The sequence below is a fragment of the Cetorhinus maximus genome, chromosome 15 (assembly GCF_964194155.1).
Source record: "Cetorhinus maximus chromosome 15, sCetMax3.hap1.1, whole genome shotgun sequence".
Classification (NCBI taxonomy): Eukaryota; Metazoa; Chordata; class Chondrichthyes; order Lamniformes; family Cetorhinidae; genus Cetorhinus; species Cetorhinus maximus.
This window is the reverse complement of record NC_135893.1, coordinates 36,626,024-36,640,072: the sequence shown is the minus strand read 5'-3', so window position 1 is coordinate 36,640,072 and position 14,049 is coordinate 36,626,024. Positions and strand designations below refer to the sequence as shown.

The 14,049-nt window shown below is 47.6% G+C and overlaps 1 protein-coding gene across 4 annotated transcripts in view; it reads left to right on the top strand.

Annotated features, from left to right (window-relative positions):
- Window positions 1–14,049, top strand: part of LOC144690609 (endothelin-converting enzyme 1-like) — a 359,428-nt gene that overhangs the window by 267,095 nt on the left and 78,284 nt on the right. For all 4 annotated transcript variants that reach the window (XM_078558277.1, XM_078558278.1, XM_078558279.1 and 1 more), the window contains 2 exons: window positions 8,135–8,277; window positions 10,637–10,751. In XM_078558277.1, coding sequence (XP_078414403.1) covers window positions 8,135–8,277; window positions 10,637–10,751 — 258 coding nt within the window. The remainder of the gene's footprint in view (window positions 1–8,134; window positions 8,278–10,636; window positions 10,752–14,049) is intronic.

Below are 14,049 nucleotides of genomic sequence, written 5' to 3'. Positions count from 1 at the left end.
AGGAAGTTTAACCTTCCAATGGGCAATTACGCTGCACTGGGAACCATCTGATACTCCGGTTTAAATCAAAGACTTTGGATGGTTCCGACTCTTAAAACCATTTTTAACTCCTGGGTAACTATGATACTGACACCCGACCCCCACTGGACCCCCTGACTACCTCTCCTGACCAACTTCCCACCCCCGACCCCTCTTCTGACCAACTCCCCACCCCCGACTACCCCTCCTGACCACACTCCAACCCCCATCGACTACCCTCCTGACACCTAACTAGCCCCAACCACCCCCCCCAACAATTACCCTCACAACTATTATCCCAACCCCATACTACTCCAGCACTCCCAACTACCCCACTACCGCCCGACACCTCCACACCTCCCCCGGCTACCCTCCTCCAACCTCTGATTACCTCCTGACCATCCTAACCACTCTGTCCCCCCCCCCCCTCACCCTCCACTCCCCCACACCACCACCACCACCACCACCCCCCCCCCCCCCCCCCCCCCCCCCCCCCCCCCCCCCCCGCCAACCTCCTGACCACCCTAACTCCCTCACCCACTTACCTCAATGTGGCTGGAAGCTTTAAACTTGCTGCTTTACGGCAGCTAGTGCTGTAACAAGGGGGGAGGGGCATGTCTTCCTTCCCCAATGATGCTGCCCTGCACTGGAAGGACTCTAGAGCTGCTGTACTACACATTTCTCACCAGGCCTGGGTCACCAGGTCAGATGACAAACATGCAGCTCCCAACCTGGCTGAGTAAAAAGGGGCGAAGTGGCAATCCGATGGCGATTGACACTCCACAGAAGTTCTGGGCCAATTTATTTATTAGATGTAAAAATATTAGGAATTGGAAACACTGGGGGACAACGGGGGAGTAAAATTGCTAATCTGATGGTTCATCAGACTACAACAAAGGACATGAATCAGCTGAAAGCATGATCACAGCTATTGGGCAAATTTTTAACGGTCTACACAAACGTGTAAGTTTAACTTTCAAACTTTACAATGTTAATTGTTAACATTAAAAATATAACCCACATTTACGTACAGATGAGTGGAGTTAATGTAGCAAAACTACAATGTAGGCATGGGGCATGTTAGTGGGGTGGTGAAAAAGACATATGGGACACTTGCCTTTATCAATCGAGGCATAGATTACAAAAGTAGGGAGGTCATATTGGAGTTGTATAGAACCTTGGTGAGGCCACAGCTGGAGTACTGTGTGCAGTTCTGGTCGCCACATTATAGGAAGGATGTGATTGCACTGGAGGGGGTGCAGAGGAGATTCACCAGGATGTTGCCTGGGATGAAATGTTTAAGTTATGAAGAGAGGTTGGTTAGACTTGGGTTGTTTTCGTTGGAGCAGACAAGACTGAGGGGCGACCTGATCGAGGTGTACAAGATTATGAGGGGCATGGACAGGGTGGATAGGGCGCAGCTGTTCCCAAACAAAAACAGAATTACCTGGAAAAACTCAGCAGGTCTGGCAGCATCGGTGGAGAAGAAATCAGTTAACGTTTCGAGCCTTCATGGCCCTTCGGCAGAACTGAAGCATAGTTAGAAGAAGGGAGAAATATAAATTGGTTTAAGGTGGGTGGGGGGGGAGAGAGAGACATTGAGGGTGTGGTGATGAGCAGATAATCAAAAGATGTCACAGACAAAAGGGTCAAAGAGGTGTCGAAGGTGGTGACATTTGTCTGAGAAAAGTGCTAATTAAGAATGGAAGACAGGATATTCAAAGTACAGCTCTAGTGGGGGTGGGGTGGAAAGACTAACAAGGTTTTAGTTTAGATTTAAAAATAATGGAAATAGGTGGGGAAAGAAGAATCTATATAAATTATTGAAGAAAAAGGGGGGGAGGGGGGAAGAAACGGGGTGGGGATGGGGGGAGGGGGAGTTTAAGATCTAAAGTTGTTGAATTCAATATTCAGCCCGGAAGGCTGTAAAGTGCCTAGTCGGAAGATGAGGTGCTGTTCCTCCTCCAGTTTGCGTTGGGCTTCACTGGAACAATGCAGCAAGCCAAGGACAGACATGTGGGCAAGAGAACAGGGTGGAGTGTTAAAATGGCAAGCGACAGGGAGGTTTGGGTCTTTCTTGCGGACAGACCGCAGGTGTTCCGCAAAACGGTCACCCAGTTTGCGTTTGGTCTCTCCAATGTAGAGTAGACCACATTGGGAGCAATGAATGCAGTAGACTAAGTTAGGGGAAATGCAAGTGAAATGCTGCTTCACTTGAAAGGAGTGTTTGGGCCCTTGGACGGTGAGGAGAGAGGAAGTGAAGGGGCAGGTGTTGCATCTTCTGCGTGGGCATGGGGAGGTGCCATAAGTGGGGGTTGAGGAGTAGGGGGTGATGGAGGAGTGGACCAGGGTGTCCCGGAGGGAACGATCCGTACGGAATGCCGTCAGGGGGGGTGAAGGGAAGATGTGTTTGGTGGTGGCATCATGCTGGAGTTGGCGGAAATGGCGGAGGATGATCCTTTGAATGCGGAGGCTGGTGGGGTGATAAGTGAGGACAAGGGGGACCCTATCATGTTTCTGGGAAGGAGGAGAAGGCGTGAGGGACGATGCGCGGGATATGGGCCGGACACGGTTGAGGGCCCTGTCAACGAACGTGGATGGAAAACCTCGGTTAAGGAAGAAGGAGGACATGTCAGAGGAGCTGTTTTTGAAGGTAGCGTCATCAGAACAGATGCGACGGAGGCGAAGGAACTGAGAGAATGGGATGGAGTCTTTACAAGAAGCGGGGTGTGAGGAGCTGTAGTCGAGGTAGCTGTGGGAGTCGGTAGGCTTGTAATGGATATTGGTGGACAGTCTATCATCAGAAATTGAGACAGAGAGGTCAAGGAAGGGAAGAGAAGTGTCAGAGATGGACCATGTGAAGATGATGGAGGGGTGGAGATTGGAAGCAAAATTAATAAATTTTTCCAGGTTCCGATGAGAGCATGAAGCAGCACCGAAGTAATCATCGATGTACCGGAGAAAGAGTTGTGGGAGGGGGCCGGAGTAGGACTGGAACAAGGAATGTTCCACATACCCCATAAAGAGACAGGCATAGCTGGGGCCCATGCGGGTACCCATAGCCACACCTTTTATTTGGAGGAAGTGAGAGGAGTTAAAGGAGAAATTGTTCAGTGTGAGAACAAGTTCAGCCAGATGGAGGAGAGTAGTGGTGGATGGGGATTGTTGGGGCCTCTGTTCAAGGAAGAAGCTAAGGGCCCTCAGACCATCCTGGTGGGGGATGGAGGTGTAGAGGGATTGGACATCCATGGTGAAGAGGAAGCGGTTGGGGCCAGGGAACTGGAAATTGTTGATGTGACGTAAGGTGTCAGAGGAATCACGGATGTAGGTGGGAAGGGACTGGATAAGGGGAGAGAGAAGGGAGTCAAGATAACGAGAAATGAGTTCCGTGGGGCAGGAACAGGCTGACACGATGGGTCTGCCAGGACAGTTCTGTTTGTGGATTTTGGGTAGGAGGTAGAAGCGGGCCGTCCGAGGTTGGGCGACTATCAAGTTGGAAGCTGTGGGAGGAAGATCTCCAGAGGAGATGAGGTCAGTGACAGTCCTGGAAACAATGGCTTGATGTTCTGTGGTGGAGTCATGGTCCAGGGAGAGGTAGGAGGAAATGTCTGCGAGTTGACGCTCAGCCTCCGCGAGGTAGAGGTCAATGCGCCAGACAACAACAGTACCACCCTTGTCAGCGGGTTTGATGACAATGTTGGGGTTGGACCTGAGAGAACGGAGTGCAGTGAGTTCAGAGAGAGACAGATTAGAATGGGTGAGAGGAGCAGAGAAATTGAGACGGCTAATGTCACGCCGACAGTTCTCAATGAAAAGATCAAGAGAAGGTAAGAATCCAGAGGGAGGGGTCCAAGTGGAGGGAGAATATTGGAGGTGGGTAAAAGGATCCGTTGAACGGGGAGAGGACTCCTGCCCAAAGAAGTGAGCACGGAGACGAAGACGGCGGAAGAAGAGTTCAGATCATGCCGAGCCCGAAATTCATTGAGATGAGGGCATAAGGGTATGAAACTAAGTCCTTTGCTGAGCACTGAACGTTCAGCATCGGAGAGGGGAAGGTCAGGGGGTATAGTGAATACGTGGCTGGGGCTGGGATTGGAAGATGGGGTGAGGACGGAGGGACAGGCAGGGGTGGAGGGTCCCAGATGGGTGTTGGAGTCGATGAGTTGTTGGAGCTTGCGTTCCTTAGCACTTGAGAGAAAGAGAAAAAGTTTCTTGTTGAGGCGACGGATGAGGCGAAGAATAAAATGAAACTGGGGGCACGCGCAGCTTTGAAAAAGGGTGCGGCGGTGCTGCTGGAGGGAGAGGTCGAGTGTGTTCATATGGCGGCGCATGGCACTGAGTGTGGATCTCAGAATGCGACGGGAACAGCAGTCCGAGAAACGTTTTATGTCCCGGAGATACCTGTAATCCTGGGTGGGTTCGAAACAAGAGGGATGGAATTTCAGTTGAAATCCACGTGGGGTGAGTCGGAGACGGAGACAGTCACTGAGAAAGGAGATATGGCTGTGAAAGCGGGTTTTAGTAAACACCTTGTCAGACACCAGGAGAGAAATGGAAAGCAATGAAGGTGAGCAGGGCAGAAGAGACAGTCGGAAATCCTGTCGGAGGACAGAACCGTACTTCTTCAAAGAGGGCATTTCTTGAAGAGGGGTGGCAGTCAATTAAACACAAAGATAAAAACAAAAAGCTAAAAGCTACTGCGGATGCTGGAAATCCAAAACAAAAACAGAATTACCTGGAAAAACTCAGCAGGTCTGGCAGCATCGGCGGAGAAGAAATCAGTTAACGTTTCGAGCCTTCATGGCCCTTCGGCAGAACTGAAGCATAGTTAGAAGAAGGGAGAAATATAAATTGGTTTAAGGTGGGTGGGGGGGGAGAGAGAGAGACATTGAGGGTGTGGTGATTGTGGAGATGAGCAGATAATCAAAAGATGTCACAGACAAAAGGGTCAAAGAGGTGTCGAAGGTGGTGACATTTGTCTGAGAAAAGTGCTAATTAAGAATGGAAGACAGGATATTCAAAGTACAGCTCTAGTGGGGGTGGGGTGGAAAGACTAACAAGGTTTTAGTTTAGATTTAAAAATAATGGAAATAGGTGGGGAAAGAAGAATCTATATAAATTATTGAAAAAAAAGGGGGGGGGCGGGAAGAAACGGGGTGGGGATGGGGGGAGGGGGAGTTTAAGATCTAAAGTTGTTGAATTCAATATTCAGCCCGGAAGGCTGTAAAGTGCCTAGTCGGAAGATGAGGTGCTGTTCCTCCAGTTTGCATTGGGCTTCACTGGAACAATGCAGCAAGCCAAGGACAGACATGTGGGCAAGAGAACAGGGTGGAGTGTTAAAATGGCAAGTGACAGGGAGGTTTGGGTCTTTCTTGCGGACAGACCGCAGGTGTTCCGCAAAACGGTCGCCCAGTTTGCGTTTAGTCTCTCCAATGTAGAGGAGACCGCATTGGGAGCAACGAATGCAGTAGACTAAGTTAGGGGAAATGCAAGTGGAATGCTGCTTCACTTGAAAGGAGTGTTTGGGCTCTTGGACGGTGAGGAGAGAGGAAGTGAAGGGGCAGGTGTTGCATCTTCTGCGTGGGCATGGGGAGGTGCCATAAGTGGGGGTTGAGGAGTAGGGGGTGATGGAGGAGTGGACCAGGGTGTCCCAGAGGGAACGATCCCTACGGATCCCTGCAGCTGTTCCCCTTAGTTAAAGGGTCAATCATGAGGGAACATAAGTTCAAGGTGAGGGGCAGGAGGTTTAGGGGGGATGTGAGGAAAAACTGTTTTACCCAGAGGGTGGTGACGGTCTGGAATGCACTGCCTGGGAGGGTGGTGGAGGCGGGTTGCCTCACATCCTTTAAAAAGTACCTGGATGAGCACTTGGCACGTCATAACATTCAAGGCTATGGGCCAAGGATTAGGTAGGTAGGTCAGGTGTTTCTCACGTGTCGGTGCAGACTCGATAGGCTGAAGGGCCTCTTCTGTACAGTGAGATTCTGTGAAAACATCCCAAGGTGCTCCAGGAGCATTAACAGATAAAATGTGGCACTGAACTACGTAAGGGGATATTAGGACAGGTGACTAAAAGCATGGACAAAGAGAAACGTTTTAAGGAGTGACTTAAAGGAGGAGAGAGATGTAGAGAGGTTTAGGAAGGGAATTCCAGAGCTTGGGGTCTAAACAGCTGAAGGCACGGCCACTAATGGCGGAGCAATTAAAATCGGGGATGTTCAAGAGGCCAGAATTAGCGGAGCGCAGAGTTCTCGCTGTATTGTAGGGCCGGAGGAGGTTACAGAGGTGGGAACAAGTGAGGCAACAGACGGATTTTAAAATAATGATGAGAATTTTAAAATTAAGGCGTTGTCAGACAAACGTGCACAGAGCTCTACTATACTGGCCAGATAACAGTGCGAAGCTCACAGTATAACTCAGTGCTGCAGGTATGAAAGCAAAATACAGCGGATGCTGGAAATCTGAAATAAAAACAGAAAATGCTGGAAAAACTCAGCTGGTCTGGCAGCACCTGTGGAGAGAGAAACAGAGTTAACGTTTCAAGTCCAGTTCTTTGGCTCCGAAGAAGAGTCATTTTGGCCTCAAAACTTTAACTCCGTCTCTCTCTCTACAGATGCTGCCAGACCTGCTGAGTTTTTCCAATACTTTCTGGTTTTATTTCAGTGCTGCAGGTACTAGTTCGAATTAAATATGAAGAACGACAGGAGACTTAAACCTGAACACCCCTCACTCCACCGTATTGGCTATTTATCAGAATGCATTAAGAGAGCCTAGCACCATGGAAACAAGGTGGAAGGTTCAAAATTCTCTTCCAAAAGGTATAAAGGGGCACCCTTCAAGCAACTGCGATTAAACTATCTCCAAGAGAGGTACAGCAGTATTGTTGACCATCATCATAGACCGGCTGTTGTTTGCATTTTCGCAGTGTGTGGAACAGGTGTACACACTAAATTCATGAAAAGCTGGAGTTTACAAAATAGTTTCCTTTGTACTTGGAACCCCACTTAGCAGCAGTGGAACCAGAAACAAGCTCACGGATTATGAGCTTCTTGTTATAAGTGGTGGTCTTGATTTATCGCTCACAGTGTCTTAGACACTGGGATCAGCTGGAATATTGGCTTCAGCCATGACGTGCAATCACAGCACAGCAGCTGAGTCCTATGTTTATATAGCACTATGTTTGTAATGTTGTTCCTCCAAGCTGAACAATCTTTTCTTGCCAGAGAATTTAAATGCTTGTCTAGTCCAGTGTTATCCAACAGAGACCACTGACCAGCTACAGGTGTGACCATGGCCCCACAGTTTTAGCCACATGTGGAAAATTCCTTGCAGTCATTACAGGTAACAGTACTTCATGTATATTTACTTAATAAATATCTCCCACCATTGAGTAATTAAATAATGCACTCACAACGATCAAAAAATACTCAGACATTCTAATTTTCCTCTTACCATGTTACCAACAGATGTGCAAAATGGCTAAAGTTCATCTGTGTGCACTGACTATTGATGTCACATGACCAACAACGGTATCTATTGATCAGTTTTATTTTAGTAATCAAAAATGCAGTTAACCACATGTGGCTAGTGGCTAATGTATTGGACACCAACGGTCTAGTCCACCTATGGTCAGTGTAAGTGGAGTGACTTTAATTATTACGGGTAATTCCTTCTCGTCTTTTATTACGTCTTGACCATTTTTTTAAAAACCAATTATTATCAAAAACAATAAGAGGGATGATATTTGTTCTTGGGATGTATTCAGATCTTTACAAAGTGAGGTAAAAGGATTTTCTCTCCTCCTCTGTCCTCTGCCCCCAATCCCTTCCACAATGTTCCAATTGCACCATTGAACTGAGTGAAGTTTAGAAAGGATTTATTTCTAAAACACCTTCAGAGTTAAGAGTTTTATCTCTTTGAATTCTTAATAATCACCTGGCACTTCTTACTTGCTTGTGGTATATGGAGCTGATAAATATTAACGCTGTGCCAGTTCATGCTCTGATTTCTAAGCCCGTGTGAGTTGAGTCCACGCTTCTGACTCATTCTGGAATATTTTTTGTCACCTGTCCATGGCCTGTTTTTACTTAGTAATGTTCTGGTTTTTCTTTTACAGGTGTTAGCTCCGGTTGTCGATTGGCTGCCTTTGCTTTCCGCTATCTTCTACCCTGTTGAGCTGAATGACTCGGAGCCGGTGGTCGTCTATGCAAAGGAATATCTACAGAAGGTCTCTGACCTCATTAACTCCACCGATAAATGGTCAGAATCCACCTCTTTTTGTCTTTGTTCCCCCTATTCTCTTGCGTTCGGTACACGGTACATAATAGAAAGTCGACGCCTCCACTGGATCTCGCTCTCATTGCAGCTGCTGAAGATGTGGCTGTTTTAAGGCCTTATAACATCATAAGCAGAACGTCAAATCCTTGGCATTAATTGCAATAGGAATCTTACTAACAAATGCCCTCAACCCTTGAGAATTTCTAATATTAAAAGAATGAAAGAAGTATGTTTATATAGCACTTTGTCATGTCTTTCAGAAAGGTCTCGTACAATTTTACATGCAATGCAATGAATTACTTCAAGGTGGAGGCTATTGTTAGTTAGGCAAAGGTGGGCACCATTTTGTGTGGAACAATATCCCATTAGCTGCTGTAAGTTTTGGTGATACTGGTTGAAGGAATCGTTCACAAGAATCAACAGATATTGCCATGGGATCTGTAACCTCCACTTGTACCACCGTTCCTCAGTTTAATGCCTCATTCAAAGAATACTGTCTCTAACAATGCAGCACTCTTTGTAAATACTGCATTGATCTATCTGCCGAAACTGAGAGCTGAGACTCCAGATGTGGGGGCCCTAGCCTACAGACTTTGGTCAACAGCCATAGCTGCATCAGCTGAGCTAAGCAGGACCTAACATATCAGACTGGAAACTCCCTCCTATAGTTTACAAAAGACAAACTTGTTGGGGCCAAGTGTGATTTATCTCCACTTATTTATTTATATTACAACACTGACAATGCTTCAAAATATTTAGATGACCACAAAAAGAGGTTGTGAAAGATGCTATAGAAGTGCAAGCTACTTGTTACTCTCACTTCCTCTCCTTTTTCTCTTTCTCTCTTCTTTTTCCCTCTCGCTCTCACTCTCCACTTTCTATCCTCCAATCCATCCGGAATCGGCCCTTCCCCACCCATCCAACTCCTCTCTGCGCCCCCGCTCTATCCATCCTCCATTCCTCCTCCTCTCTCCCACCCTCCTCCCCCTGCCTCTCTCCCCCTGCCTCTCTCCCCCTGCCTCTCTCCCCCTGTCTCTCTCCCCCTGTCTCTCTCCCCCTGTCTCTCTCCCCCTGTCTCTCTCCCCCTGCCTCTCTCCCCCTGCCCTCTCTCTCCCCCCCCTCTCTCTCCCCCCCTCTCTCTCCCCCCCTCTCTCTCCCCCCCTCTCTCTCCCGCCCTCTCTCTCCCGCCCTCTATCTCCCGCCCTCTCTCTTCCCCCTCTCTCTCCCCCCCCTCTCTCCCCCCTCTCTCCCCCCTCTCTCCCCCTCTCTCTCTCTCCCCCTCTCTCTCTCTCTCCCCCTCTCTCTCTCTCTCCCTCTCTCTCTCTCTCTCCCCCTCTCTCTCTCTCTCCCCCTCTCTCTCTCTCTCCCCCTCTCTCTCTCTCTCTCCCCCTCGCTCTCTCTCTCCCCCTCTCTCTCTCTCTCCCCCTCTCTCTCTCGCTCCCCCATCTCTCTCTCGCTCCCCCATCTCTCGCTCCTCCCTCTCTCTCTCTCTCTCTCTCCCGCCCTTCTCGCTCTTTGTCCCCCTCTCTGTCTCTCCACCACCCCACCCCCGCCCCAATTTCAAAATGAAAATTAAAAATGGCCTTTGCGGCCAGGCCATCGTCCTAGGTGACAGGGAAGGAGCCTCTCCACAGGGAGGCCTAGGGCTATTACTGCACCCAGGCATGCAGGGAGGGCTTCTAGGCCTAACTAGTGCACTAGCCCCCCCATCCCATTCTTTTCTCAACCCTCCCCCACTCAACTAGGGCCTGCTGCTGGGAAGTCGCCTCCCAGCAGCTAAACTGTACACCCTACCCCACCCAAAACTTCTGGAACCTGGAGGTCAATTGGAAAATCTCAATCTGCCTCCTTCAAATGGCATTAATCGGCCATCTGTTTTGTGTGGGTGGATAGTCCTCCCCATCCAATGCACCTCCCCTCCGGGAAAATGACCAGAGTGTGGGATGGAGCTGGGGACCTGGCACACTGGCCAGTGATGCTATTTTTAGTGCCCGCCTGCCTCCATTCACAGCCCTGAGGGGAGCTCAAAATCCGGCCCAACCTTACATCTTCAACCCACTCTCTGTGTTCATTAATTTTTTTTAATTATCATTTGTTGCTGCCAGCAAAAACATGAAAGTGTTATTCCCCAAACACACCAGCTTCACAATATGTATTTGAGGGCTGGGTTGACCCTCATGATTTTAGCGTGTCCTCCTCTCTTCATTACCCTGGCCACCACTCAATTCAGTGCCACTGTTACAACATTCCCTGGTCAGCCTTGCTGCTGTGCGATGTCAGTTTATGTTAATAACTCATCTTAGCGAAGGACTGAAAGTGCCTTAAATGTTGCTGCTTCCAGTATTCTCAACAACTACATGATTTGGAATGTGGTGAAGAAAACTGCCTACAATCTGGACCATCGCTTCCAGGAAGCTGAGGAAAAACTCATCATGGCCATATCCGGAACTAAAAAGGTCAGTAAAGAGACTTCAAAGTCCCTCGATCAGTAATACAGCGAAATAGTGTATTGACAGGGTCTTCTTCCTCAGAGTTTAGAAGAATGAGAGGTGATCTCTGTTTTGATGAGGTTTTACTGTTACCATGGTTTATTGTCTTGCCAAACCTTGGTGAGGCTTTGCTTATTCTAGGATTGACTTGAGATAGTCAGTATATAGTTTCTCTTGGAACTATTTACAAAGACCTCCAAGATAAGCATATGGTTTCGCAGACACAGTCTGTTCTGCTTCTTGCTCTCTCGGCGCCTCTTGGTCACCTGACCCTTGATATCATGCTTACATCGTCATTGACATCACTGTCTCATTAACATAACCATTAACCCATTACTCTACAATCTCCTTGAAACAGATGAAATTCTTAAGGGGCTTGACAGGGTAGATGATGGGAATGCTTCCCCTGGCTAGGGAGTCTCGAGCACAAGCACAGTCTGAGAATAAGAGGTCAGCCATTTTGGACTGAGATGAAGAGAAATTTCTTCACTTCTAAAGGCTGTAAATCTTTGGAATTCTCCACCACAGAGAATTGTGGATGCTCCATCACTGAACACATTTGGGACAGGAATCAACAGATTTTTGGATAATAAGGAAGGGATGTGGGGATTGTGCGGGAAGGCAGAGTTGAGGCAGAAGATCAGCTGCGACCTTAATTAATGATGGAGCAGGCTGGAAGAACCAAAAGGCCTACTCCAGCTTGCTTTTCTTGTGTTTTTTGTTAAGTACACAACACAGCATAATGTCTTGAAAGTGGTTCCCCATTAGCGCTCGTAAAAGTGACTGTTTGAAGATGTAATGCCATAAATCCGAGCCTTTCCATACTTGGTTCAATCTGCGAAGTATTCAGACCCATTTCTGGTTTCCTCTTTCTTGTTTACCATGTGGCTAAATGCTGGATTTGACAAGAAACCTCAGTCAAGCTGGATGAGAGGCCTGTTTTGTTGCACTTGGGGGATTGATTACAATGTTTTGACATTTAGGTCTGGCTGTGAGATTTGATTGGAAAGAATTTTCAAACCAAGAACATACTTTTTTAGTCCCAGCTTAATGCTGCCAGTTTTCCCACGCAATTTCATGTCATTTTCAAATCTAGTTATTGAAATCTTACCAGTCCTATTTAAGCTGCATAAATTATTAAAGTATAATATCTGTTACACCTTGGTGCTTGTGTGTGCCTTTTGGAAGGCCAAGTTGATAAAATAGGGAGTGAAACTGCAGAAAATATGTAGAAATTTTTATTTTTGATTTCCTGTATGAATTCTAAATATTAATACTAATAAAGATTTATCTAAAAATTACAAGGTTCTCAATCCTGAACAGTGGGTGATGGGCGGGTGAGTCTGAGTGTTGGTAAAGAGCATCTACAAAGAGCCTATCTCAGACAGCTGCCTTACTGACAACCTTCCGGAAGTTTCTAGTTTGATGGACGTTTGCTGCAAATAATGTTTCTGACAGATCTGGGGACTCCTTTACCAAGCAGTGGAAGAGTTCCCACCAGTACGGGTTGGCAATGTGGGGAATCAGGCAGATTCAGCTAGATCCCTGCTCTGTTTTCCACTTGGTCTCTTAGGCCAACATCAAGTGCACTCAGACAGGTTCCCTCAGCGACCCCGGGCCTCTGGTTGATGCTTTGCTGACAACAGCCATCGCGTCCATTGGCCTCTGATAGCTGAGCAGCTTTCAGGGGGCAGGACTATCACCCGTTGGAGTCCTTGATCCTGGGGAAGGCCTGTTGTTGGCCACTTAATCCAACGAGCCTTCCCAACTGGGGCAACACTGGCAGCTCCCCAGCTGGTGAGAAAGACATCAGTCATGATTTTTGGAAACAAAGCTGTTTATTTTAACCCCTTGTATGCTGTGACATAAGTTAAATTCCAGCTGTTGATGTAACAGTGGATCAAAGGATTACAGAAGAACTAGTTGAATGTTGGTTCAACATTAGTTTCAAGGCAGGAGTGACTTTTCAATGGCTAGGATTTTTCAGTCGGTGTGCGGGGGCGTGCCCGACATCCCGACACGAAAAATGACGCGCGATGACATCAGACGTGCGTCCCAATATCATCACGCTGTCTCGCGATATTTCGTTCAGTGGGTGCGCACCAGAGTCGGCTGAGTGCCCGCCGATAATTGAAAGGCCTATTAAGGCCATTAACAAAGTAATTAATTTCAACTTTACGCTTATGGTTGGCGGACAGGCGAAAAGGCCAAGCGGCCTTTACGTTTTTTTAGGAAACCTCATCCACGAGCGGGATGAGGTTTCCTAAAGCTTTTACAACTTAAATAAAAAGTTCCTATGAAAAGTAAACACATGTCCCATCTCATTGTGACACCGTCACATGAGGGGACATGTTTCATTAAATTTTTAATGCTTTCGGATTTTTTTTTAAACAATCGCTTCAATCTCCCTGAGGCACGGAGCTGCCTCAGGGAGATTGAAGTGCTCTTTCATGCGTGTGCACGAAAGAGCGCTGGACCCGGCTCTCCCTCCTCCTCCCCCCCGCCCCCCCGAGGTCACATGTTACCCTGGCCGGGCCTTAATTGGTCCGCCTGCGTAAAATGGCAGTGCGGAGTCAATCACGGGCGGCGATCAGCTCCACAACCGCCCCTGCCCGGTCCTGCCGAGCCCCCCCACCCCCCAACACAGGAAAAATTCAGACCAGTGTCTTTTGGCAAAATATTCTGGGCTGTGTACATCTCGCTGGAGAAGGAAAGTAGGGCAACTTTAAGAAGATATGGCCGTCTATATTTAAAGCGAGGGCCTCTCCATTTCTGGGTCCTTTTTATATGGATTTCAATCTCTGCATTCAGTCCATTGAACACCCTGTGTGTAGATTACATACGCCCCATGTATAGCTCCGTTAATATAATCAGTTCCATTTAAATTGCATTTAAAGTATTTTAATTCTTAACTCTGGATGTGGGCATTGCTGGCTAGGCCAGCATTTGTTGCCCATCCCTAGTTGCCCCCGAGAAGGTGGCGATGAGTCACCTTCTTGCACCAGTACAGTCCATGTGGTGAATTTATTGTTTGTTTTTGAGTTGCATATGAGTCCTAACAACCCATGTCCCAGAGAAAGTGGTTTTGACTTCACAGTTATCCAGGAAAATGTATACGGTGGCCTGGGAGTGAACAGAGAGCCATCAGTTTAATTTAGCTCTCCTATTTCAGTTCTCTCCTGTGCTTTTTAATGATCCATCTTCAAACATTGTCACGATAACACTAGGCTCGAGTTTCACTTTAACTGCCAATCAGATTTATTAA